We start from the raw sequence: 25208 nt of genomic DNA on the forward strand, positions 1-25208 counted from the left end.
TGGAGAATAAATAAACATAATAACACATACAGGGAAAAAGGGTAAATTGACTTTCCAGGTATGACTTTTGCACATACAGTTGAGTGAGTTGATTTTGTGCCTGGATTTCGTCCATCTAAGAATTAATAGCACTCAAGATAGAGTGATGATATTCAGCCCTACTTGTTAAAGCGAACCTTTCAAAGTGAAACAATTAAGATCATTGATGGCAAGATCCCACTTTCTGCCATTAATGGCCTTAATTCTTTGACTTTGAGAAGTAAGCCTGAATATCATTTTCCGTTTTGAGATGGTGATTGATAAATTCAAGAAAGAAAGAAAAAGAAAAGAAGAGAGTTGTTCATTGCAATAGATTCATTTCGGAGTATTTATTTGAGAAACTACTTTTATGGTTAGGATGTGCAAATAAATAAATGCAACTCTCTATCAAGTATAGCTTGCATGTATTATAAAGACATGTAAATCGACCGGATTAAGATTAAATTTTCCATTTGCTAGCGAAGGTTGTTCATATAAAACCTCCAGATTGCATGTAGCAACAAAGGGGGGATTACCTTATTCTTTCAATACGAGTAATAAGTGTCTTTTGCTTGCAACCCAAGTCCTCTCATTTTGAGGTGCACTGGAAACGGTTGAAATCAACTAGACGAAGTTTATTGTTGGGTTGATCCTCCTTTCACTGAAGACGATGATCTCTCTTTGGTTGGAGAAAAATTCGTGTCCTACAACATTGAACGGTTTAGGTTATATTTAGCCAACATATAAGTGTCTACAAGTTCTTGATTAGAAAACGTTTTCAGTTTTTTTTTTTTTTTTTTGCAGTTTTACTGTTTTTACACGCTGATTCTGCCCTCGTTTTCATTCCCACTCTTATTATCGTTGTGTGACATACACATAGTTGACAATCTTAACGTCTAATAGCCCTTTATATGGTCACGAATTTTAAACATGAGACATTATTATTATCAAGGTCACCACCACCACCACCACTTCAAATTACACCCACCAAATTGCATATTTAGAGAGATTCCCACTAAAAATAGAATCCTTGGTGGTACTTACACATTTTAGATGCGTTCCTTCTCATTGCTATTGTTCAATGACAAGTTCAACACACTAAATATCAATACACGGGTCCTGAATTTTGGACCATTTTTCCAATTACACGTTTATAAAAACATCCTATATAGTAATGCCATCAAAACATGCATGTAGTAATGTCACTTATTAATCGATGAATTGAATATTTCGAAAACTTTCAATCAAAGAGCTCATGTTTTTGTTTAGAAATGCACAAAGTAAACTTGTATGAAACGAACCCATTTTTTATGATTCGGCTTAACAATTCTATTTAGTAATAGTATCAAAAGATGTCCACTTATTAACCATTGAATTGAAATATTTTGTTCAAACTCTTAACATATTTCAAAAACTCTCAATCAGAGAGCCGTGTAAAAAAACCGGTTTGAACCGGTAAACTACGAACTTAGATTTGATTTTTTACGGGACAGTTCGAGTTCCAAGCAAATCATTTCGGTTTCAGTAAACTATGAACTGGGATTTGATTTTTTACGATTCAGTTCCAGTTCTAAGCAGATCATTTCGGTTCCAATTTAACTTTAGAATCATATCCAATCACACCATGTTCGCCCCTACTCTTGTCAAGTTTCTCTCGATCGTGCTACTCTATTCCATTAGATGTGACGATCAGAATAGCTATCGACGTAGATCAATGGCTGCAAATGCCCTAAAAAGTCAAAGTGGTTGCACCACTAATAAAAGGGACTTGAAGAAAATGGATTTGTATTCATTGGAGCGCAATATATAAATAGCACGCATAAAAAGGTATGCAGGAATGCCCCTGGACCACTCAGCAATCTCTCTCCTTCATCCACACTCAGTGATGTCACAGAAAAGAATGAAAAGTGACCATGCTCAATTAATATACACACACAATCCGTTGATCCGATTTGTAACAATCCAAGATCATTTAAAGTTTACTTTGGTTTTAAAAATTCAATAGTGTGACTTCGCTTTAAAGTATAGTAAATTGATTCGATTCATAGTTTAGAATTTGTGACATAATTCCTAATATATATTGTATCGCGTAGAAGAAAAATTGTACTTATTTTATAGATATATTAGTATCTTATTTTAAACGAAATCTTTATTAATATGAGTCAAACAAACATATTTTGGAGTTCGAAAATTATAATATATTAATTGAATGTGTCGGATTGTTGAGCAACTTTCATTACTCTTAATAAAATACTAATCTAATTTTTGTTGGCATAATTTTTTTTGGTTTTTTGGGTGATTTTGCTGGAACTTTCTAGGCCAAGTTGGCCCTTTGCGTTGGACATTACATTTGCCCTACAACATCCATATCACCTCACCTAAAGTTCAGTTACTGGTATTATTTTGTACCGGACTTGAGATTTCCTCTATGCACTTTCATTGTATTACATGTGTAAAAAATTTGATACAAAAATATATAAAAGAACATGTGAGTCGGTGAGACTTTGAGGCTTCATTTGGATTGAGTAATTAGGAAGGATTTGAAAAGAAAATAAAAGAAAAAATGAATAGTAGAAATCGTGTTTGGATAACTTTTAGTGGAGATAAAAGAAATAATTGTGAGAGATTTGGAGTTGGTTGAAAAACCCAATTATAGAAATTGTAATTAATGCCTCTTATCTATTTTTTTGAAACTATAACACTTTAACTTTTAAGACCAAATTATCCTTATATATCCTTATATATATATATATATATATATATATATATATATATATATATATATATTTCTATCCTACTTGTATGTGTATAACCTTCTTTTTTTTCTTTGCTTACCTACTTTATTATTTTTTTTCTTTCTCTTTTCACCTATTTTTAACTATATATATATATATATATATATATATATATATATATGTGTGTGTGTGTGTGTGTGAATGGTTTCTTACTGTTTCTCCCTCCTCTTTAGATAAAGAGAGAAATTTTTTTTTATAAATTTATGTGAATTGATTGTTTATTTCCTTTTTTTTTTTTTAAATACTGTGAATAGATTGGGAAATTATCTCATATATTAACTAAAACTCAAATTTTATAATATTACTTTAATTAAAACTCAATCTCATACCGTTATTCAATTAAATTACAAAAAATCCATCAAGGTGGAACATATATATATATATATAAAAGACAAGTGAACGAAAAAAGAAAGAAAGTAAAGAATGAAGTATAACCATATATATCCTACAAGGAAAGAAAGAAAAAAAAAAAAAGAAAAAAAAGGAGACAATTGTTAAAAATAAAGAAAAAAAAATAAAGTTAAATATATGTACCAAAGGAAAGAAGGATGGTTATTAAGTATAAAGTAAGAAAGAAATAATTTAAAAGGGTAATTTGGTCTTAAAGTTGAAGTTTTATAATTCTGAAAAAATGGGAAAGAGACCTTAATTACAATTTATTTTTTAACCAATCAAATATGCAACTGTGAATGCACAGTCGCTATGCCCGACTGTGTTGTGTTTAGTACTCTTCCATTTCAAAAATAAAAAGATTTAAAAAAATATAATAGTGAATAAGTAATATTTTTATAATTTCAAAATTACCCTTTTATAACATTTGACTTTCATCTTTCATACGTGAGAATTTTGGCTTTTGTGGTGGGGGCGAATCCCTACAATTGTAGCATATAGGGACAAACATTGTTTGCTTGGTGGGTTCGGTTCTTTAAAAAAAGATATCAAGAATTCAAAAAATAAAAAATTATTTACTTTTTAACCTAGATTTTCTGAAAACACTTTTTATAAACTATCAATCAAACAATTTTTTTTTATTTTTTAGTTTTATTAGTTTTAGATATCAGAAAACAAAATTCTATTCTCAATAAACCAAACCAAGCAAACTCTATATTTATTTATTTTATACAACTAATTGCTCCAGTATTAAAACATGCATCATCAAATAATGACCCAAATAATTTGTTAAACCCAATAATTTTTATGCTTATTCAATTGTTTTTGCCTTGTGATAACTATATAATAGTGAGCTATTATTGTTCGAATGATCTATTTATGAACTTGCAGCAGTGGAGATGACAACACAGTCATGCTTAAAATAATAGAAACCACCATTTAAGTATAAGATATTTTTAATGGGCCAAGTGTATTCTTCTCAGAAATGGTTAAAGTACAAAGCCTAATTAAAGTTCTCTCTCTCAGTGTCCATCCACATTAGGCATATATATATATATATATATATATATATATATATATATAAAAGTGTATATTATCAAAAAAATAAAAAATAAAAGTGAGAGTTTTAAGACATGTTTAGTTTGTAATTTTAAAAATAATTCTCAAGAATTCAAATAACAAAAAATAATAAAAGACAATCATCTAAAAATAAATTTTTTATAATTGAATTTTTAAAAAACTGAATTAAGTATAATTTTTTTTATAATTTTTTATTTTTAATTTTCTTGGACACTTATAAAATAAGTCCAACCCTAGGTAATAATAATAATAATACGAAATATTATTAAAATGCCCAAATCTTGAAGCACATGTCTGTCAACCACGTGGAAAGTGGGAATATTATGTGGGGAAAATGATAGAAAGTGTCAAAAATATATACATATATATATATATATATATATATATATAATTGACGACATATTTCAGTGGTGTGACTTGACTTTAGAGATTTTTTTTACCCTTCGTAATTACTTGATTATTTTTTGAAAAATTAATTTTAAAAAGAAAAATGATTCATGATTTGAAAAAGGGAAATGATTCCAAGAGTGAACCAAATAGTCAAAACACAGGCCGACGGAATGTTTGATTTGGTACTTTTATGCGTACCCACGAGAGTCCCACGTGAATGCATCCAACAAATTAACTTTGGTTGAATTAAGCAAAATAACTGTATTGAGAAACATATCATTTATTATTATTATTATTATTATTATTATTATTTTAAAATGACCTGAGAACTTTCGCAATTACTTGTCTTTTGAATTTATAGGTATTAGGTAAACTTTCGGCTACTCATCCCGATCTCACGGTATAAGTAGTATTTTAAGTCAAAAACTAATAAAATTGAAGGAAAATCGAACCCACACCCAATTGCTGCCAGCAGGAGCATAAACATACCACTTTGTTATTTAATATCATTAACTCTACCTGAGCATAGTTTTTCCAAAGATTTGCCAAACTTACCGGAAATGACTCCAAAGGGAAGTTGATTAAACAATATATATGCTCTACCATACATTTTATGAAATTTATTTATTAGCCTAAGCATTAAACATCCTAGATGAGTATCATTTATTCTATATAATCTACTTACATTAATTTTGATATTGCATTCACCGAATCGGCATTTTTCAATTAAAATTGAAAAAAAATTAATTTACCGATTTTCACTATACACATACATATATTCCGTTCTTCATAATTTATCTCATTAATAAATAAAAGCATTTTCAATTAAAATCGGGGAAATCTTAATTAACCGATTTTCACTATACACGTGCATATATCCCGATCTTCATAATTTAGATTCTTATTTTAAATATCATCTTGATAAAAAAATAAATGTATAACATGCGGTAATGTATAATAAAAACACAGATTCATATTTGTTTAATGACAAAATAGAAATACCAAATCCCACTCTATTATTATTATTATTATTATTCACTCATTCTTGGATGTTCACATAATAAATTATTGAAAAAATTACACTTAGGTAGGGTTAGGGCCTGTTTGGTAGCACGGTGGTTTTTATTTTTAGCTTTGCTTTCATTTATGTGAAAATGGCACGTTTTGAATAGTTTTCAAAACCGTGCAGTTATTCTTGTCAAAACCAAAATAGTTTGATAACTGTAAATTTGAATTTTTTAAAAGAGAAAAGAAAAAATATATTTTGTAATTTTCTTAATAAAAATTGACTCTTTTATTTACAAGTATAATTGAAAAATAATAAAATAATATTTTATTTACTATTTGAGTATAATTAAAAATTAATAAAATAACATTTTTTTGATTTTACCATTTGAGTATAATTGAAAATTAATAAAATAAATTTTATTTTACTATTTGAGTATAATTGAAAATTAATACAATAATAAATAACATTTTAAATTTTACTATTCAAGTATAATTGAAAATAATAAAATAATAATTGAAAAATAATAAAATAGCATTTTTAATTTTACTAATCGAGTATAATAAAATAATTTCTTAATTTTATTTACTATTCAAATATAATTAAAAAATAATAAAATAACACTTCTCTAATTGTGAAATAATAAATAATAGTATTTAAAATTCAAAATTGAAAACCAGATCTTAATTTTGGAGTTGGGTTTTCAAAAATTTTGAAATGTGAAAAGTCAATATAAAGTTACCAAACGGATTTTGTTGCCATTATATATATATATTACCAAACAGAGCTTTAGGAGTCCTAAATAGCAACGTGGTTTATGATTTTCAATACATATGTAATTATTTTACTTAATTCAACCAAACTAAAATAAAATTTTTAAAATCGAGAAATTTATTAATTAAGATTCTTAAACTTTACTCAAGTGGAGTTTTCACTTTTTTTCATTTTACAATTATATTTGATGCATTCATTTGAAATCAAACTTTAACCATTTCAACCACTTTTATGAAATCTCACTATTATACTTCACAAGAACTAAAGCTCCCTGCAAGTGGATCCACATTGGGATCAGTTGCTTCTCTTGTTTGGAAGTCACACTGAGTTTTCAACACCATAAACATTTCTTATTCAACCCCAACCTAAAAATAATAATTTGTTTTCCTTTGGCTCTTTTGTAGTGGACAACTTGGCATTCAACCACCATGTATTAAAAAAAAATTAAAAAAAAAAAAAGGAAACAAAGAGTATCTGTTGTCATTGTGAAACCCTAATAATAAAATTCCAAAACTTCGTCGAAATTGATTCCTTGTTTTGGTAACTATTTTCTAAAACTAATCAAGGAATACAAAATTGCTTTTTAATACAATATTTTGTTATATCGAAATAAATAAATAAAATCATAAAAAGTTGAATTAAAATTTTCTTCAATTCTAATAATTCTAATTAAATGACAACAATTATATGCAGCCAAATATATTCTTAAAAAAATAAGATACACTCACAATTCTCTTGTAAGGATTTGAACTCTTAATTGTTCCGGTGAGCTAGAGGCCCTTTGGTGGCAAGAGAGTAAGTTTGACAAGAACCCTGCTATTTTTAGTGGGAGTCATGTTATTAGTGGGCCGAACCTTGATCCTTTTGTGGGCTAATGTAACATTTTATATAGCTTATCGTTTATGCAACAATTATCTTACATCGCTTACGTAATAATGTGTTGTTTCTAATTCTAATGGACCCCACAAGCTATTTGTGCCTTGTTGCAGTGTTGCTGCTCAAACATACTTTTCCTTTTTGTGCACAATACATGCTCCTTTGCTTCATTTGTGTTTTTAAGTCTTGAAGCCAAAACACATGAAAGCAACCTTATCTTGCTTTCGAATTTATAGATTGTGTCATGGGTTGGTTTGAAGCTTTAGAAAAAAGCAAATTACCCTGCCCAAATAATACTTTGGTTGGATTTTTTACTTTCTTTTATACATTTACACATTCATTTTGTCTCTACGAGAATAACTTGAATCATTAATCTTTCACTTTGAAAGGTTAGAAAGTACCATGAAACTAGTGCCCTCGTGGTAATTGATTGTTATTGTATTAGACATTTTGAAGCACAAAACATTAAGGAGTAGTAATGCCAAATTTTAACTTAAGCTTTCGGTAATGAAAATTAGAATTCAAATATCAAAGAGTTTTAATTTGATAAATATGGAATTGTCAAACATTAAGTTAATGTAGGTTGAGGTCAACTAAAAATAATTTGTAGAATATGATTTTGGGAACTAGTTTTTCCAAAATATTTTCAAAGATATTTGGGAAAAAATTATTTTAATTTTATTTATTTTTGACCTTGTAATGATTGGAGAATTAGTAGTATGTTACTGGAGAAAGAGAAAGGAGATTCAAACCTCGGAGCATATTAGGGTGGTGGGCACTTAAGGCCTAACCTTTTTATCATAACCCTTTTACTACTCGGGTAACACCATCACACTTATGTTACAAAAATTTGTTAAGTACTAAAATAACCACCAAATTATTTCATAACATTTCCTTGACTATATAATAGTAATTAAATTTTAAATTTAGTTACTATTAATCTTTTCGTAACTTTATGGCCATTCTATAATAGTTTTATTTAAGTTTGGTCACTAAAATTATATAATAAGAAATGTTGATCTTTTTCGAGATAAAGTAATAAAAATTAAAAATTATATGGTGAAAATTTGGTCTAATTAGTTGGTCACTTAGAAAATAATTTTTAAAAGCTCACAAAATAGAAAAATATTTTTAGAGAATTATAAAAAAAAATTCTCAAAAAATAACATACTTGGTTTGTAATTCTGAAAACAATTCTAAAAAATTTAGATAATAGAAAACAGTTTTTAGATAACAATAAAAAAGAGTTATATGAAAACAAACATTTTTATAATTAAATTTTCATAAAACAAATTTTAGAAAATTAAACCAAACAAAATATTTTTGGGTATCACAAAAGAAAAGACTTCATCGATGAAGAAATACTTTTGAGTCAAATAAAGTCAATATTCCTTTTTCACTTTTTTTTTTTTTAATAATAATAATGTTCCCTTTTTACTTTCTTTATCTTTATTATTATAATAATTTACTTAAAAAAGAAAGGGTTCTCGACCTTTCTCCTGAGAGAGAAACGAAAAAGGGCAGTCTCGTAGTTTCCTCGAAAGACAAGGGTAACCTTTTTTTTTATTCTTATAATACCATACCATATCATAGTGTGACAGAGAGCTGCTCCTCGTGGCGGAGCTTCTAACTTAAACACCCTCTTTTTCACAGAGAGAGACAGAGGGAGAGACGGAATCCTAGAGAGAGAAAGAGGAGAGATAAAATGTGCCCGACGAAACAGAAACAGAAAAAGCCAAAGGATCGGAGTTCCGTGACCGAACAAGCCTCCGGCGCCGACACCACCACCGACTGGAGGGACGAAGCAATCAGCGGCGGATCTCTCAGACACGTCGACCTCCACACCGGATCCAACGGCTGGGCTTCACCTCCCGGCGACGTTTTCTCTCTCCGTTCCCAAAACTACTTCTCCAAAAAGCAAAAGTCCCCCTCCGGCGCGTGGCTCCTGCAGCCCGCCGGCGTCGACTGGCTTCGATCGGCGACCAAGCTCGACAACGTCCTCGCCAGACCCGATAACCGTGTAATGCACGCGCTCAAAAAGGGTCAATCGCAGGGCAAGTACCTGAAGACCTTCGTCGTCGCCGTCAACCTCCAAATCCCCGGCAGGGACCACCACAGCGCGGTGTTCTACTTCTCCACCGATGATCCGATCCCCACCGGTTCTCTCCTCCGGCGGTTTATCGAAGGCGACGACGCGTTCCGGAATCAGCGGTTCAAGATCGTGAACCGGATCGTGAAGGGTCCGTGGATCGTGAAAACTGCAGTCGGTAACTACTCGGCGTGCTTGCTCGGGAAAGCCCTAACCTGTAACTATCACATAGGTTCGAATTACCTCGAAATCGACGTCGACATTGGGAGCTCAGCGATCGCGAATGCGATCTTGCGTTTGGCGTTGGGGTACGTGACGGCGGTGACGATCGACATGGGGTTTGTGGTGGAGGCGCAGACGGAGGAGGAGCTGCCGGAGAGATTATTCGGCGCGGTTAGGGTTCTGCAAATGGAGATGTCTTCGGCGACCTTCGTGGACACGGCGTCGTCTAGGAAACCAGCGATTTCTTCGAAGATGAATCATAGTCATAGTCATCATCAGAGTCGAGTTCGGGCATGTTCCAAGTGTGAAGACGACGACGTTTGAAAAAAATGTCGATCGCCGGCGGTATGATTTTTTTTCCTGTATTAACGGCCATCGATTTTTGCTTTTTAGCATTTTGATGTGATCTGGGTCAACCCTGTTTTTATGGGGATTGGTGGTTGTAGATAATAATAATAATAATAATAGCTTAATCTTAGCAATGTCTCCTGAGGGAGGTTTTTCTCTCTCTCTAGAATCTCGATTTTCTCTCTCTGGAAGTTAATTGGTCGGTCATGAGGTTTAACGACAATTCTCTGTTTCTGAAACGTTGGGAAAGAAAGCATTAATTTTCTCTCTGTAGAAATTATTTGGCATTTTGTTATTAGAATCATAATTAATCAAGCATGATAGTACGGAAGGATGGTAGTTGTTAAAAGAAAATAGAATGAGGAAGATGTTCTTGGGTTTTGATCTTGTGTTTTTGATTCTTTTGTTGTGGGTTTGGTTTCTGGAGATTGATTGATTGATTGACATTGTGGGTTTGGTGGAGATGCTTTTTAAGAAAAATAGTATTCAAGTGTTCTTCTTGCACACCCAGCATCTTATCTTATATTTAGCGGATGGTCACTATTCTTCACATGAATGAACCGTAGATTTGGTTCACACTTAGAGTCGACTCGACTACTACACAGCACTGTTACATTGAGAAAGTAGCTACTGTTTTATGAATCTAATTTCAATGTAATTATATATTACTTTCTCTATCTCTCCATTTTAAAAAAATGTTACTGATTTATGAATCAAATTTCAATATACTTAGATGATTTATGAACAGAGAGCATATTTTAGACTCAACGGTATTTGTTCATTAGTATTTAAAAATGTTATAATGCACACCGTAATTACTGAAGAGGATGAGGACTTTCCTTCCATCATGCCTTAAACCTACCCAACGCATTTAGTGGTGTATGAAATGGAGTGATATTTTCTATGAGGACTTTCTTTTTCAAATGACAAGTACTTTTTTTTTCCCCTTGTTATCCATTTTTTTATTAATTAAAAATTTGTCTTTGTAAAATATTTTTCACATCATTTCAACATGTATTATTTTAAGAATATTGTAATAAGTGTTTTCAGTTTCAATGACCAAAGCAATTGATCCAGCTAGTTAGTTTTAAAATAATTGTAGGTAGGTGATCATTTCAGCACAAGTATTATTTTAAGACTAGTGTAATAAGTGACAGCATGCTTTGTACCATCAATATATATTTTACTATAATTATTATAAGAATGGAATCTTTGCTTCATTTTACCTTTTTAGATCTTATGTTAGCACTTGGCACTAGTCTTCACATATATGATACATCAACACGAACAATATATATACAGGTGTGTGTCTGTATTAAGCTGTAATGGGTAAGGTGTTTTTAGGTTCGACTCAAAAACATAAATTATTAGGTGGTATTAGCATCGAATTCATATACATCCAATCACTTTTTTATTACTTTTTCATCCAAATTTGAGACAAGACTTTCTTGTGACAACTAGTTTTAAAGGTATATACCCATATTGGATCCGAGAATGCAACACTATTCAATAGCTGCATCCAACCCTTTAATAACTTGTGTCACCCTAAATAGTTGACCTATTAATTTGGACGGTTTATTTGGTCAATAAGAACATAATTTAAAATAAACGAATGCATTTTGTGCACTTCAAAGTGGTATATAAACTAATGCATGTAACATGGCTAATACCTACAACTTACAGGGGTTCATTTTTTCGAGATATTTTTTATTTTTTTATTTTTAGAAAACTTGCAATCAAAAAACTGCACAAAATTAGTTTTAGTTTAGTTACATTTCTCTTAAAAATAAAGAATTGTTTTATGTCCATAAAGAATTGTTTTATGAGTTTTCGGTAGTTTCTCAATTTTTTTTTTTTTTTAAAAAAAAAGAAAAAGAAAAAAGAAAATCAATTATCGGATAAGTACGTGAATATTAATTATTAGAGAACATTTTGAAGCCACCTCTTTTTCCATGTTCTTTAATGTCTTGACCTCATCTTCAAAGATATACCAACCTTGTTGAAATATCTCAAGTGAACCGATGTCATGACATCCAAACGAGAAGTCTTGACAGAGACTTCTGTTCATTGATGACAAAATATGTTTGCATCTATGAAGTTATGAACATATACATACACACACACACATTATACATATGTATTGGTTGCATGCTTCACGGCGGTGGTAAATAAAAATCACTAATCTAATTTATTGGCATTTGTAGCCATTTATTTTGTAAAAAAATGTAGAATTAATTGTGGTCAAAAGGAAAAATGTAATTTTTATAAAATTATATGTATATTATTTTTGTCCGGGTTATTGAAGGAATACAAAAGAAGATTAGCGAAAAATAAATAAATAAATAATCAAAGTGGTCGATTCTTTACTTCTATGGTACAATATTTAAAAAAGCTATGCAATAAATATTGTAATTGTTGAATGTCATGTATTTTGTTATTTAATCTCATTTGTTTAATAAAAAATTCCATATATCTATCACCCGAGAAAAAAAAAAAACAAACAAATACTATTAGGGCCCGTTTGGCATGCGCTTTATTTTTGAGTAAAACAGAAACAATATTTTTCCTATAGGAGTGTTTTAGAAAAAAAAATCGAAAGTACGTTTGGGAACAATGTTTTATTGTGAAAATGTCGGAAACAAAAGCATACAAAATATGATTTTGAGCCATGAACAGTTATCAAAATAAGAAAAAACAATTTTTTGGTGTTTTGATTTTAGGCCACTGTTCACGAAGTGTTTTAGCACTGCGTAAAATAAAACAAGGTCACACCAATTCTCACACACAGCATCGAAAGACAAATACAAAATCTTTTCTGAAAATGACAAATAAAAGATCACACTTTAAAAATGTGTGTTTTTTTTTTTTTTGACCTATGATGTTTGGAAATTGATTGATATTTCTTAGGGTAGGGATGGGACTCAGTGTCATGAACTTTTTTGTAGGGGCCCTTTATTTGTGTTGTTTTTAATGCACAAGGGATGAAAATTGACAAGACTATGTTCCATGCTTATCCAAGTGAATTCAATGTATTTGAAAAAAAGTTTGGTTTGATTCTTAGGGCGGGCATTTCCTTGTTGGAGGCTTGAATTGAAGCCATCCTCAAGAAAGGCGTGGTATGAACTCTTAAGGGTGGTGTTTGATTCCTTAATCTAACGTTTAATTTTATATATATTTTAAATATTATTTAAAATGATAAGTGTCACTTAAAATTAAATAAAATTGTAAGTGACAAAAACATCACTTATCACTAAAAATTAAAAGTTAAAAATTTTTAAAAAATAATAAATATTTATTTTTTAATTACTACTTAAGAACTTTAGTACTTAAAATTTAGCTCTTAAATTTTCAATACTTAATTTTCAATTTTATCGAACAATAACTAAATTTATGTAAATTTAGAAAATGTTGTAAAAGTAGAGCAAAAAACGAAAAAAACCTCACTTGACCATCTGAAAATGGCACAAAACTTCCATTTGGTTAATATTTTGAGCTAAAATTCTCTTGGATTATCTAATTCTTGCAGCTTTGAGACCAATGTCAAAGAGTGATATTATAATGACGATGATGCCCCTTAATAAATTGCATAAAATCTCATTGGACTATCAGATTTTTACACAAAACTCCACTTGATATATATTTATGAAAATTTAGGACTGCTTGATTTAGTTTTCTAAAAACAACTTTCTATTTTAGCATAATTAAAAATTAAAAAACTATACAAAAATCTGGGTGACAAATAGACAACAAGGCGTGGAAATTATTTTTTTCCCCAACCGATATGACATGAGACAATTGTCTTCTCTTTAAAAGGGGATAAATAGATTTCTATATCCTTGGTTTTAACATTTCAAACTCTAATGTAAGATCATGATTCTCTCTGATAATGAAAAATTATGATACTACCAACGGACATGTAGGCCAATGGTATAACTTCATCATTAGAAAGGGTGCGAGCCCGAATATGAGTAAAATAAATTTGTTTCTTACCAATGTAAAAATCTAAATAAATAATTAAATTCAGATACTCCATCTAAAAATTGTATTTGTGCCCATCATCAATATATATATATATATATATATATGGTACAATGATGTCACATTACTACCATATTGAATTAGCTATGGGTCCACACCTTTTAAAGCAACATAGGAAACTTGCTTACCATATTCAATACAAATTTTAGATGAGCTATCATTTTCTTTAGGATTAATTGCACTAAGGTTGGGACATTTTCTTTAGCTATCATTTGACATTTATTACTTCAACTTCCCTTGAGATTTGACACGTTTACTAACACTCTTTGCTGTTAATAAAAAATTAAAAAATAATTAAGTTTTCGTTTTCTTATGTTAAAATACATCAATAACCTTATATTTTGACATGAAATGATATCATGAATACCCGTATTAATTTTTATATTATTAAATTTTACAAAAGCAATTTTATTTTATTTTTGTTTAATGACATTTGATTTGGATCCTTTTAAGGGTTTGATTAGGGTTATTTTTTATTTTATTTTTTTTCAAAACAAAAAATAAAAATAGGTAAGGTAATATAGTATTTATAAGATGGGGGAAAAATTAAAAAGTAATATAAGTCTTTTAGTTTGACATGTTTTTTTAATTAAATTAAATAAAGATACAAAAGATATTTCATACTTTTCGATAGATCAAAATAATGAAGTTCAATCGATCTATCAACGTGTAATTTACCATTTTCTTTAATACATCTGTACTATAAATATAGACAGAAAGCTACATGGAAAAAGCCATGGGTTTGAATCAAACCAACTCGTATTCTTCTCTCACCATCATGTGTTGACAATGCTTTTGCCTTGTATTTTGGGCTCAAATTGTGTTTTTTCTTCTTGAACTTAGGGTTAGTCAGTGTTGGACGTTGGGAGACGTTAACAAATCACCTTCAAGGTAAAAATACTGTAGCAAAGCAACAAAGGGAAGCACATTCATCAGCGTTGGTTGCGATTTGAATAATAAATTTTACTAAACGCGTTGTCAAATTTATTTATTTATTTTTTTAACGTAAGAAATGTAACTTTACCAAACATGATTCTAAATAATAGTAAATACATTTCGAAGTAAGAACTCTGCTTTTGCTCCGAATGAAAATAATACTAAAAAACAAAATAATTACCAATCAGACCTGAAATCTTAAGTATACAAGTGATTACCTAACAAAATTTTATTGGACTGATTAATATATATAAAAAAAAAAAAAAAAGAAGATGGACAAGATGACGTCACCTAGTTTACAAGTAGTCGAATTATTTAGTAATTTCATATCTTCAATAACGTTAATTTGGATTTTGTCCTTAATTTTACATTGAGTCAAATGAGCATGAAATGCTTTAGACATTTCTGAATTATTTTTATCCGGATTAGTGAAGGAATAAAATAGAAGATTAGCGACAAAATTCAAAGTAATCGATTCTTTATTTATATTCTATAATATTTAAAAAAGATATGGTATAAATTTTATAATTGTTTAATCTCATATATTTCATTATTTAATATCAAACGATTTCATATATAAATGTAACTATCGTTAAAAATAAATAAAATTATTATATAGTTCCAATTCAATCAAACTTGTTTGGCTGAGCTTTATGAGCTTCAAATAGGCTTTCAAGCCTATGAAGTCCTTCTGAAAAAAACAAAAAAAAAAAAAAAAAGACAAAAAAAATTGAGTGTTTGGTTAACCATGACAAAAGGAATTTCAACATACATCAAAGTCCTAAAAAATCCCTTCAAGCAAAACTCCAAAAACTTGTTTTTGGAACTTATTTCTTGGAAAGTCCGGACTAATTTTAAGTAACAATTTTTAATTACAATTTTATCCTTATTTTAAGAGGAAAGAACACAAGATGTGGAGGATTTGGGAAAAAAAAATTTCCCATTGATTTCCATTTAATCCAAGACGTGGAGGATTTGCGGAATAATATTCTGATTGATTTTCATTTGACCTCAAAGACTGAGGAGCAAAAGAGTTCAAGATCTCAAAGACTGAAAAGCAAAAGAGTAATAAAGGTATTTGAACTCTCATCCAAAAAAGTTCAACTCTCTGTAAAATTTTGAACAACCTTTTTAACTCTAAATATATATATATATATATATATATATATATATAATAGATTTTCTTTAAGACCTCTCTATTGTTTTACGTATCAAATTAGGATTTTAATAAAACTATAAATAAGAATTAAACTGATAAGAATGAAATTGAGTCTAAATAATTATGCTAAACTGCTACAATCTCTCTCACCGTTTTATTATTATTTTTTTCCTTCAACTTCTATCGATATGTATACATGATCTTTACTTTGTCAGTCACGGTGATCTTCACTTTGTCGGCGAACCAACAATGTATCTAGAATAAAAGTATGAACAACATTGATGTGTCAATTAATTGTTGCTCCATCATCTCTGCTATTCACTCCATTACTCTAATTATTTTTTTCATTTTTTTTATCTTGCAATATCTCCATTAATTCAGCTATGCTATCATGTTTGTACTATTCATGATAAGTAAGGATAAAATTGTCAAGTTAAATTATGTTGTAGTAAAAAGAATTTTTAAAAAATTACATCCACCAAATAATTTTTTTCATTCCTTCCATTAAAATGCATTTTGCAGAGTGACTTGGATCCTCTAAGTTAAATCATCTCGAAATTATCCTGACCTGAATTCCCTGCACATTGACACGTGACATTTAAAATCCATCTACTGCTTTACATATACTGCTTGTATTAAACCATGTCAACTAATTTAAAGAAAGTTTGAAAACTGCACCATTTTGAAATAAGGAAAATTCACCATACTATAAGGAAAATTCACTGTACTATAACATTCTCTCTCTTCATCTTTTCCGGAAAAAGATCGCTCCCTCTCTCTTCTCTTTGCTCATTATCACGATTGGGGGAATATTTCGTGCCAAAAATGAATGTGTAAATTAAAAGTCTCTAATTGATTTTGCAGTTTAAATTTCAGAAAAAGAAAGGAATTTTGCAATTTATATTTCAAAAAAAGAGAGTGAACCACAGCTTCTAGGCGCCAAAAATAGTGGGAAAGAACATTCATTTTTTGCGTGAAATATTAAAACGGTGCAGTTTCCAAACTATGGTAAATTTTTCTTTATCTCAAAACGGTGCATTTTTCACACTTTGTTAAAATTAGTTGACGTGGTTTAACACAAGCCGTAGATAGATTTTATATGTCACGTGTCAATATGTAAATAATTCAACTTAGGATAAATTAGAATAATATTTAACTTAGAGGATCCAAGTCCTTTAAAGAGAGTGAACCAGAGCTTCTAGGAGCCAAAAATGGTGGGAAAGAACATTCATTTTTAGCGCGAAATATTAAAACGGTACAATTTTCAAACTATGGTAAATTTTTCTTATCTCAAAACGGTACAATTTTAAAACTTTTTTAAAATTAGTTGACGTGATTTAACACAAGCAGTAGATAGATTTTATATGTCACGTGTCAATATGCAGAGAATTCAACTTAAGATAAGTTAAAGAAGATTTAACTAAAAGGATCTAAGTCCTTTGCGAAGCCGTTAAGTGGAAGGAATTTAAAGAACAAGAAGCTCCCCTAAACAGAGCAACAACTCATAAAAACTTGTGTCTATAGTTTCTAACATTTCATGAATCACTTTTATATTTGTTTTTAAGAGTTAGGCATCGATTTATGATCCAGAATCATTTAGACTTTGTTTGGCATTCTTTTTTCATTCATGGTTTTGTTTTTTTTGCCTGCAGATGAAAGCAAAATACGAAAACATGCTTGATAACTTTTGTTATGCTTTAAATAATTTTTTTTTTGCATTATAGCTACTTTATTTTTCAAAATAATAACATTTTTGTTTGATATAATAATAAAATTTATGATACAAAACATGCTTTTAATTACTACTTAATATAATACCAACAAAAATGTTGTTTGTGTATTTGAAGCAAAACGTCTTCAATCGTAAAACAAGCCCTTATTAATTTTTGGATTAATTACATCGATACTTTCTGAAATTTGACATATTGACAATTGTTACAGGGCTAAATCACACCACAAATTTTTGCCTCTGTAATGGCACTTGGGGCCACCAAGTTTCAGCTAACTCACAACACAACACAACACACACAATACTAAAATGTAAAGATGGCACACACAATTTACAGGGACAAGCCCCAACCTTTGCTTATATTAAACATACTACAAAGGAACATGAGTTCGTACAAGGAACCAAGGCTCAAACCCTCTAAACTGTTCCCTCTACAAAGTCCACCTTAGCATTATATAGGCCACTCTCAAAACGGCCTATAACTGCCCACTAAGATGATGGATGACACCCCCATCCACCTAGGGTCGTGCTGGCACCCTCTAAGTATGCCATCACTACAATGCAGTTGACAAGCCCAACTGCTAGATTGTTGTTGGCATGTTCTACTCATGCCACATATCCTATAAGAAGTTGCACTCTGCATAGTGGAAGAAACCACCTCCAACCGTTTGCGTGTTGTCATCTTAGATTTGTGCCACCTGCATGGGAAGTTAATCAGCACACCCCCACTTCCCATAATGAGTGGGGAAGTGTTAGTAACTTCCTCAAAAATCTGAGCCCACTTAGCCATCTCTTGTAACTGCAAGCCATGACTTGTGTGATCCATGCTTTAGCAACATCTGAGCCAACCTTGTGAACCTAGCCCTTGCAAAGTCCACTATTCTACACCCACATGTCTCTGAGTACACGGCGTGCCATGCCATGCACGCCTGTGTGCACGCCCGAGTGCACGTCGGTGCGCACGTTGATGCCAAGCCATGCACGCCCGTGTGCACGCCCATAATCGCACTGCTGCATGCCGGTGTGTACACTGGTTCCCATCCATGTGCGTCGTACTCAAACCCTCGTGTGCCCATGGCTACACGCCCGCCTGGACTCCCGCGCGCACGCCGGGCTGAACGTCCGTACCCGCGGGTGCACACTTGTTTGCCCATCATTAGTTTAGATGCTCCCCTCTTGTGCAACCATCTTGGAGTGGTGCAACACGTGCCCATGCACGTTGACTAAGCTCTCTAAGAAAGCTATGACATAGCCCAACGGATGTGCTCAATAGACCCCCCCTAGTATAGTCTTAAGGAAAATCAGCACTTTGACAGGAGTAAACATCACCCATGCTTGAGGAGTCATAAAGGCCTTTCAGGCCTTTCCTGACATCCAAATCGAGTGCCGTCTACGCCAACCAACTTCTATGGACTCAAGCTACCTCCCATAAAGATCCCGAGTCAAAACTCCAAGTTTCACTTTTCGCAATATTTACAAAAATGCCACTGGGCACCCCCAGTGCACGCTGAGCATCCTATGCACGCTGACAACCCACTGAGCATCCTCATGGCTGTCTAACCAAAGGCAAAGTATTCCCAAGACATGGCATAGCCTTGAAATGCCCATGTCTTCCCTTGGACAAACCTCAAGGGGCTAACAAACCACCCCCACCAGAAGAAGTCAACGTCCTCGTCGACTTGTCCAAATATTCCATTACCTGTTTCTCAAACTACCACAATGTCACATCCCTTTCCCAACTCGCATCTGATTCACTGCATCCTTTCCACTGCACCAAGTAATCAGTTCTGCGATTTTTCTTACTCTGACCCTGGGTCCAGTGAGACAAAATCTTCACCACCTCCTAGTTAAACTGCACCCGAATAACAGGTGGGGCTCTCTTAGCCTGCTGTCTTGATGTATCTGCAGTATCCTTATGAAAAGGCTTGAGGAAACTCACATGAAAAGTAGGATGGACCTTCAGTCTCTCAGGTAACTGTAATCTGTAAGCAACATTCCCCACTTTCTTCACAACTTCAAAGGGACCATCATACTTCTGAATCAGCCCTCTGTGAACGGTCTTACTGCTTATCTTCTTCCAAATCTATGGAGTCAATTTCAACAGAACCTTGTCTCCCACTTGGAACTCTAATGGTCTTCTCCTTTTATCTGCATACTTTTTCATTCTTCTCGCTGCCTTGGCAAGGCTGTCCTGTGCCTCCTCCACCATCTCTTGCATGGAACGGGCATATCGGTATGCTGCAGGGCATCTTCTACCAGTCCTCTGCACTGCCACCTCCTGTGGTGTGCGAGGTTGTTGCCTTGTTGCTAACTCAAAGGGACTCATTCCTGTTACTGAAGACTTGTGCAAATTATAAAAAAATTGTACAGTGTTTAGTAACTCCAACCAATTTTTCTGACTTACAGTGACATAGTGCCTCAGATATTCTTCCAATAACTGGTTCATCCTTTGAGTTTGTCTGTCAGTCTGAGGATGGTTTGCTGTGGAGAACTTCAGTTCAGAACCCATCAAACCAAATAGCACTGTCCAGAACCTTCCCGTAAATCTGGTGTCACGATCACTAACAATATCCTCGAGCAAGCCAAAATATTTCACCACAAACTTATGAAATAAACCAGCACCAACTTCCGCTGGGCATGCATGTGGTGCAGCAATGAAAATTGTATACTTAGAGAATCTATCTACTATAACAAAAATAGATCTCATACTTTCCACCTTAAGAAAACCAGAAATGAAGTCCATTGAAACTGACTGCCAAGGACGCTCTGGTATAGGCAAGGGTTGCAATAGCCCTGCCTCATTCTTCCTCTCATGCTTGTCTTTCTGACAGACCAAGCAAATCTTGACATACAACTCTATGTCATCCTCCATCTTGGGCTAGTAGTATAATCTGGATATTAACGCTAGCATTCTATCCACCCCTGGATGTCCAGCCCACTGAGGATCACGCATCTCCCACATTAATTCCCGTCTCAAACCTCCATCAGGAACATATAATCTACCTCATCTGGCATCGAGTAAATCATCTTCAATCCAGTACTTCCTGACTTCACCATCAGCAACATGGTGCTTAAGTTTCTGATAGGCATTGTCGGACTGGGATTGCTCTCTGATTCTGTCAAGGAAATCAGTATACACCGTTGTCAGCGACGCCACATACTCCTGCACTTCTTTCCTACTCAAGGCATCAGTAACCTGATTCTGCTTTCCAGGTCTGTGAACCCACACAAAGTTGAACTCCCCCAAAAACTCCTGCCAACGAACTTGTTTTAGAGTAAGTTTTTTCTGTGTCTTGAACTAGGTATTGGCCACATTATCAGTCACCACTGTAAACTTGGTACCAATAAATAATGTTTCCATGCGTCAAGACAATGTATTACTGCAGTCATCTCCTTCTCGTGAGTTGTATACCTCTGTTCAGCATCCTTAAGCTTCCTGTTTTCAAAGGCACATGGGTGTCCTTCTTGGACTAGGACCCCACCAATTGCTCTGTCAGAGGCATCAGTATGCACTTCAAATGGCAAACCAAAGTCAGGCAGTCTCAAGACCGATTCCGTAGACACTGTCTACTTAAGCATCTCAAAAGCTTTCTAGCACTCCTCAGACCAAACCCACTGTTTGTTCTTCTTCAGCAAGTCCGTTAAAGGACTGACCTTCTTGGAATACCCTTTTATAAACTTTCTATAGTAGTTTGCCAATCCTAGAAAGGATCTCAACTCTGTAACTTTAGTTAGTGCAGACCAATCAAGGATGGCTTTCACCTTTCTCTCATCTATTCTGACGTGGCCCTTACTGATCCAATACCCCAAAAACATCACTTCTTGGCTACAAAACTCACACTTCTCCTTTTTGACATATAACTGAAACTCCTTCAGTTTTGAGAAAACCAATCTCAAGTGTTTTAAGTGATCCTTCAATGACTCACTATAAACTACAATGTCATCCAAATAAATAACAACAAAATGATCGATGTAGTCATAAAACACATTATTTATTAAGTTGCAAAAGGTTGCCGGGGCATTAGTTAGCCCAAATGGCATTACAAGAAATTCAAAAGACCCATAACGAGTTACACATGCAGTTTTGGGTTCATCTCCTTCTGCTATACGCACTTGCCAATAGGCTGTACGTAAATCCAGCTTAGTAAAGTAGGATGCCCTTGACAACCTGTCAAATAAATCTGCGGCATTGGGCACTGGGTACTTGTTCTTCACAGTCACCTTATTCAGAGCTCTATAGTTCACACACATCCGCATTGAGCCATCCTGCTTCTTCTGGAATAACACTGGCGCGCCATACGGTGCCTTGGATGGTTGAATATAGCCAGACTCCAGCAACTCATCCAACTGTTTACGCAGTTCAGCCAATTCTGAAGGCGCCATCCAGTATGGGGCCTGAGCAGGAGCCCTAGCACCCGGCTCCAACTCTATCTTGTGATCAACAGCACGTTGAGGGGGCAATTGCTTGGGTAGTTCTGGTGGCATCACTTCTACAAATTCTTCTAGAATTTCAGCAACAGAATCCGGAACTTCAACAAACTGATCCGGTTTGATCTTTATCATAGCTGCAAGAAAGGTAGAGTCTCCCCTCTTCAAACCTGTTTTCACTTACAATGCAGAAATTATTTCGATGCAGCCATATTTACGATCTTCCTTCTTTTGGTGCCCATAAAGAGCCACTGATGGAATAAAACATGGACAATCCTTGTCCCAAATAAAAATTCCTCCCAAATATGGCACAACTACCACTTTGGCCTTCGTAAGAAAATCAATTCCAAGAATTAGATCAAAATCATCTAAGGGTACAGCCATAAGACTAACCACGCCTTCCCAACAACCAACTTTCATAGAAGTGGTGGCCATGCCTAAGACAGGCTTGGATTCAAAATTCACAGCTTTCATCTTATTAGCATGTGGAATTAACTTTAAATTAAAGTTACTTACTTCCTTCTGCGCAATGAAGTTATGAGTGGCCCCCGTGTCCACTATTGCCAAAACTTCCTTACCGTTCAGCGTCACTTGAATGAACATGAGCCCTTTCAACTCCATGGACTATTCTTCAGTAAAAACATTCAGCATTTGAAGAGGATTGACTCGGGTTGGACCATATTTCGAGTTTGAGTCTCCTTTTGAATCAGCGACAATAACACTCAGCTTCTCCCTCTTGGGGCAGTCCCTAACACGGTGGGGACCATTGCAGTTGAAACAACTGGAGTTGGGCTTAGTCCCACTGCTACTCCCTTTGTTCTTGTAATCTGCCTTGGCCTTGACAAAGCCACTGCCTTTATCCTTCTTTTGATTCTTGTCCTTCTTCTTGTCCTTGAACCTGAAGGACTGGCATTTGTCTTTCTTCCCTTCCTTGGATTTCTTCTTGTCTTGTGTAGTAGACCCAGTCATCTTGAAATCTACAAGACAATCTGCCGCTATCATGGTAGTAAGAAGGTCCCTCACACCTTGCCTAAGGAGTTCTGCCTGAGCCCATGGTTGCAATCCGGACATGAAATTGAACAGCTTGTCCTCCTCTGACATATTTCGAATGTCCAGCATTAAGGAACTAAAGTCCTTCACATAGTCACGAACGGTGCCTGTGTGCTTCAATTTCTTCAGAGATTCCCTTGCAATCCATGCAGTGTTCTGAGGCAAAAACTGGTCCTTCAATTCCTTCTTTAAGGTCTCCCAAACTTCAATCCGAGGCCTACCCGCAGAAGCATCATCCTCTGTCCGTGTGCACCACCATAATTTTGCATCACCAGATAGATACATGCTTGTTATGGTCACCTTCTCACCATCGGGGATCCGAGCAGCCTTGAAATACTGCTCCATGTCCCATAGGAAATTCTCCAACTCTTTGGCATTTCGGGTACCACTGAAAGACTTGGGATCCGGCACCTTGATCTTCTGTGAAAGAGGATCACCACCGCCTCTGGAACTCCCATGAATGGCCCTTTTCACCAAGGACACTTCATCTTCAAGGTCTTTCAGGTTCTTCTTGAAGACGTCAGTCAATGACTCAACATCCTCAGAGATACGGGTTAATTGCTCTTTGGTGGCCTGCATGAAGTCACCAAACCCATCAGGATCAGTCTTCAAGATCTCCATTTCAGAAGCCAAGTTTTCGATTTGAACAATAAGGCTTTCTGCACCATCTTGTACCTCTGTTTCTATAGGAAAACCCACAAACTCTTCCAAACGGGAAACTCTCTCACGAGTATTGCCTCCAGAAATCGTAGAACGAGGCTTTGATACCAATTGTTACAGGGCTAAATCACACCACAAATTTTTGCCTCTGTAATGGCACTTGGGGCCACCAAGTCTCAGCCAACTCACAACACAACACACACAATACTGAAATGTAAAGAAGGCACACACAATTTACAGGGACAAGCCCTAACCTTTGCTTATATTAAACATACTACAAAGGAACATGAGTTCGTACAAGGAACCAAGGCTCACACTCTCCAATCTGTTCCCTCTACAAAGCCCACCTTAGCATTATATAGGCCACTCTCAAAACGGCCCATAACTACCCACTAAAATGATGGATGACACCCCCATCCACCTAGGGTTGTGCTGGCACCCTCTAAGTATGCCAGCACTACAATGCAGTTGACAAACCCAACTGTTAGACTGCTGTTGGCATGTTCTGCTCATGCCACATATCCCACAAGAAGTTGCACTCTGCATAGTGGAAGAAACCACCTCCAACCGCTTGCGTGTTGTCATCTCAGATTTGTGCCACCTGCATGGGAAGTTAATCTGCACACTCCCACTTCCCATAATGAGTGGTGAAGTGTTAGTAACTTCCTCCAACCATCTGAGCCCATTTAGCCCACTTAGCCATCTCTTGTAACTGCAAGCCAAAACTTGTGTGGTCCATGCTTTAGCAACATCTGAGCCAACCTTGTGAACCTAGCCCCTGCCAAGTCCACTATTCTGCACCCACATGTCTCTGAGTGCACGGCGTGCCATGCCATGCATGCCCGAGTGCACGTCGATGCGTACATTGATGCCAAGCCATGCACGCCCATAATCGTGCTGCTGCACGCCGGTGCATACACTAGTGCCCATCCATGTGCGCCGTACTCGAACCCTCGTTTGGCCATGGCTACACACCCGCCTGGATGCCCGCGCGCACGCCGGGCTGAATGCCCGTGCACGCGAGTACACACTTGTTTGCCCATCATTAGCTTAGATGCTCCCCTCTTGTGCAACCATCTTGGAGTGGTGCGACACGTGGCTGTGCACGTTGGCTAAACCCTCTAAGTAAGCCATGCCATAGCCTAACTGATGTGCTCAACAGACCCCCCTAGTATAGTCTTAAGGAAAATCAGTACTCTGACAGGAATAAACATCACCCA

At 34.2% G+C, this 25208-nt stretch overlaps 1 protein-coding gene across 1 annotated transcript; it reads left to right on the plus strand.

Annotated features, from left to right (window-relative positions):
* Positions 1–8931: 8931 nt before the first annotated feature.
* LOC132284727 (protein ENHANCED DISEASE RESISTANCE 2-like) lies at positions 8932–10118 on the plus strand. The gene has a single exon (XM_059786857.1). It carries the CDS (start codon positions 9035–9037, stop codon positions 9962–9964), a length of 930 nt encoding a protein of 309 aa, XP_059642840.1. The 5' UTR covers positions 8932–9034; the 3' UTR covers positions 9965–10118.
* Positions 10119–25208: the final 15090 nt, after the last annotated feature.

This window comes from Cornus florida, unplaced genomic scaffold (genome assembly GCF_030987335.1).
Source record: "Cornus florida cultivar Cherokee Brave unplaced genomic scaffold, ASM3098733v1 CherokeeBrave_3.0.0_Hap2_Chr11, whole genome shotgun sequence".
NCBI classification, from domain to species: Eukaryota; Viridiplantae; Streptophyta; class Magnoliopsida; order Cornales; family Cornaceae; genus Cornus; species Cornus florida.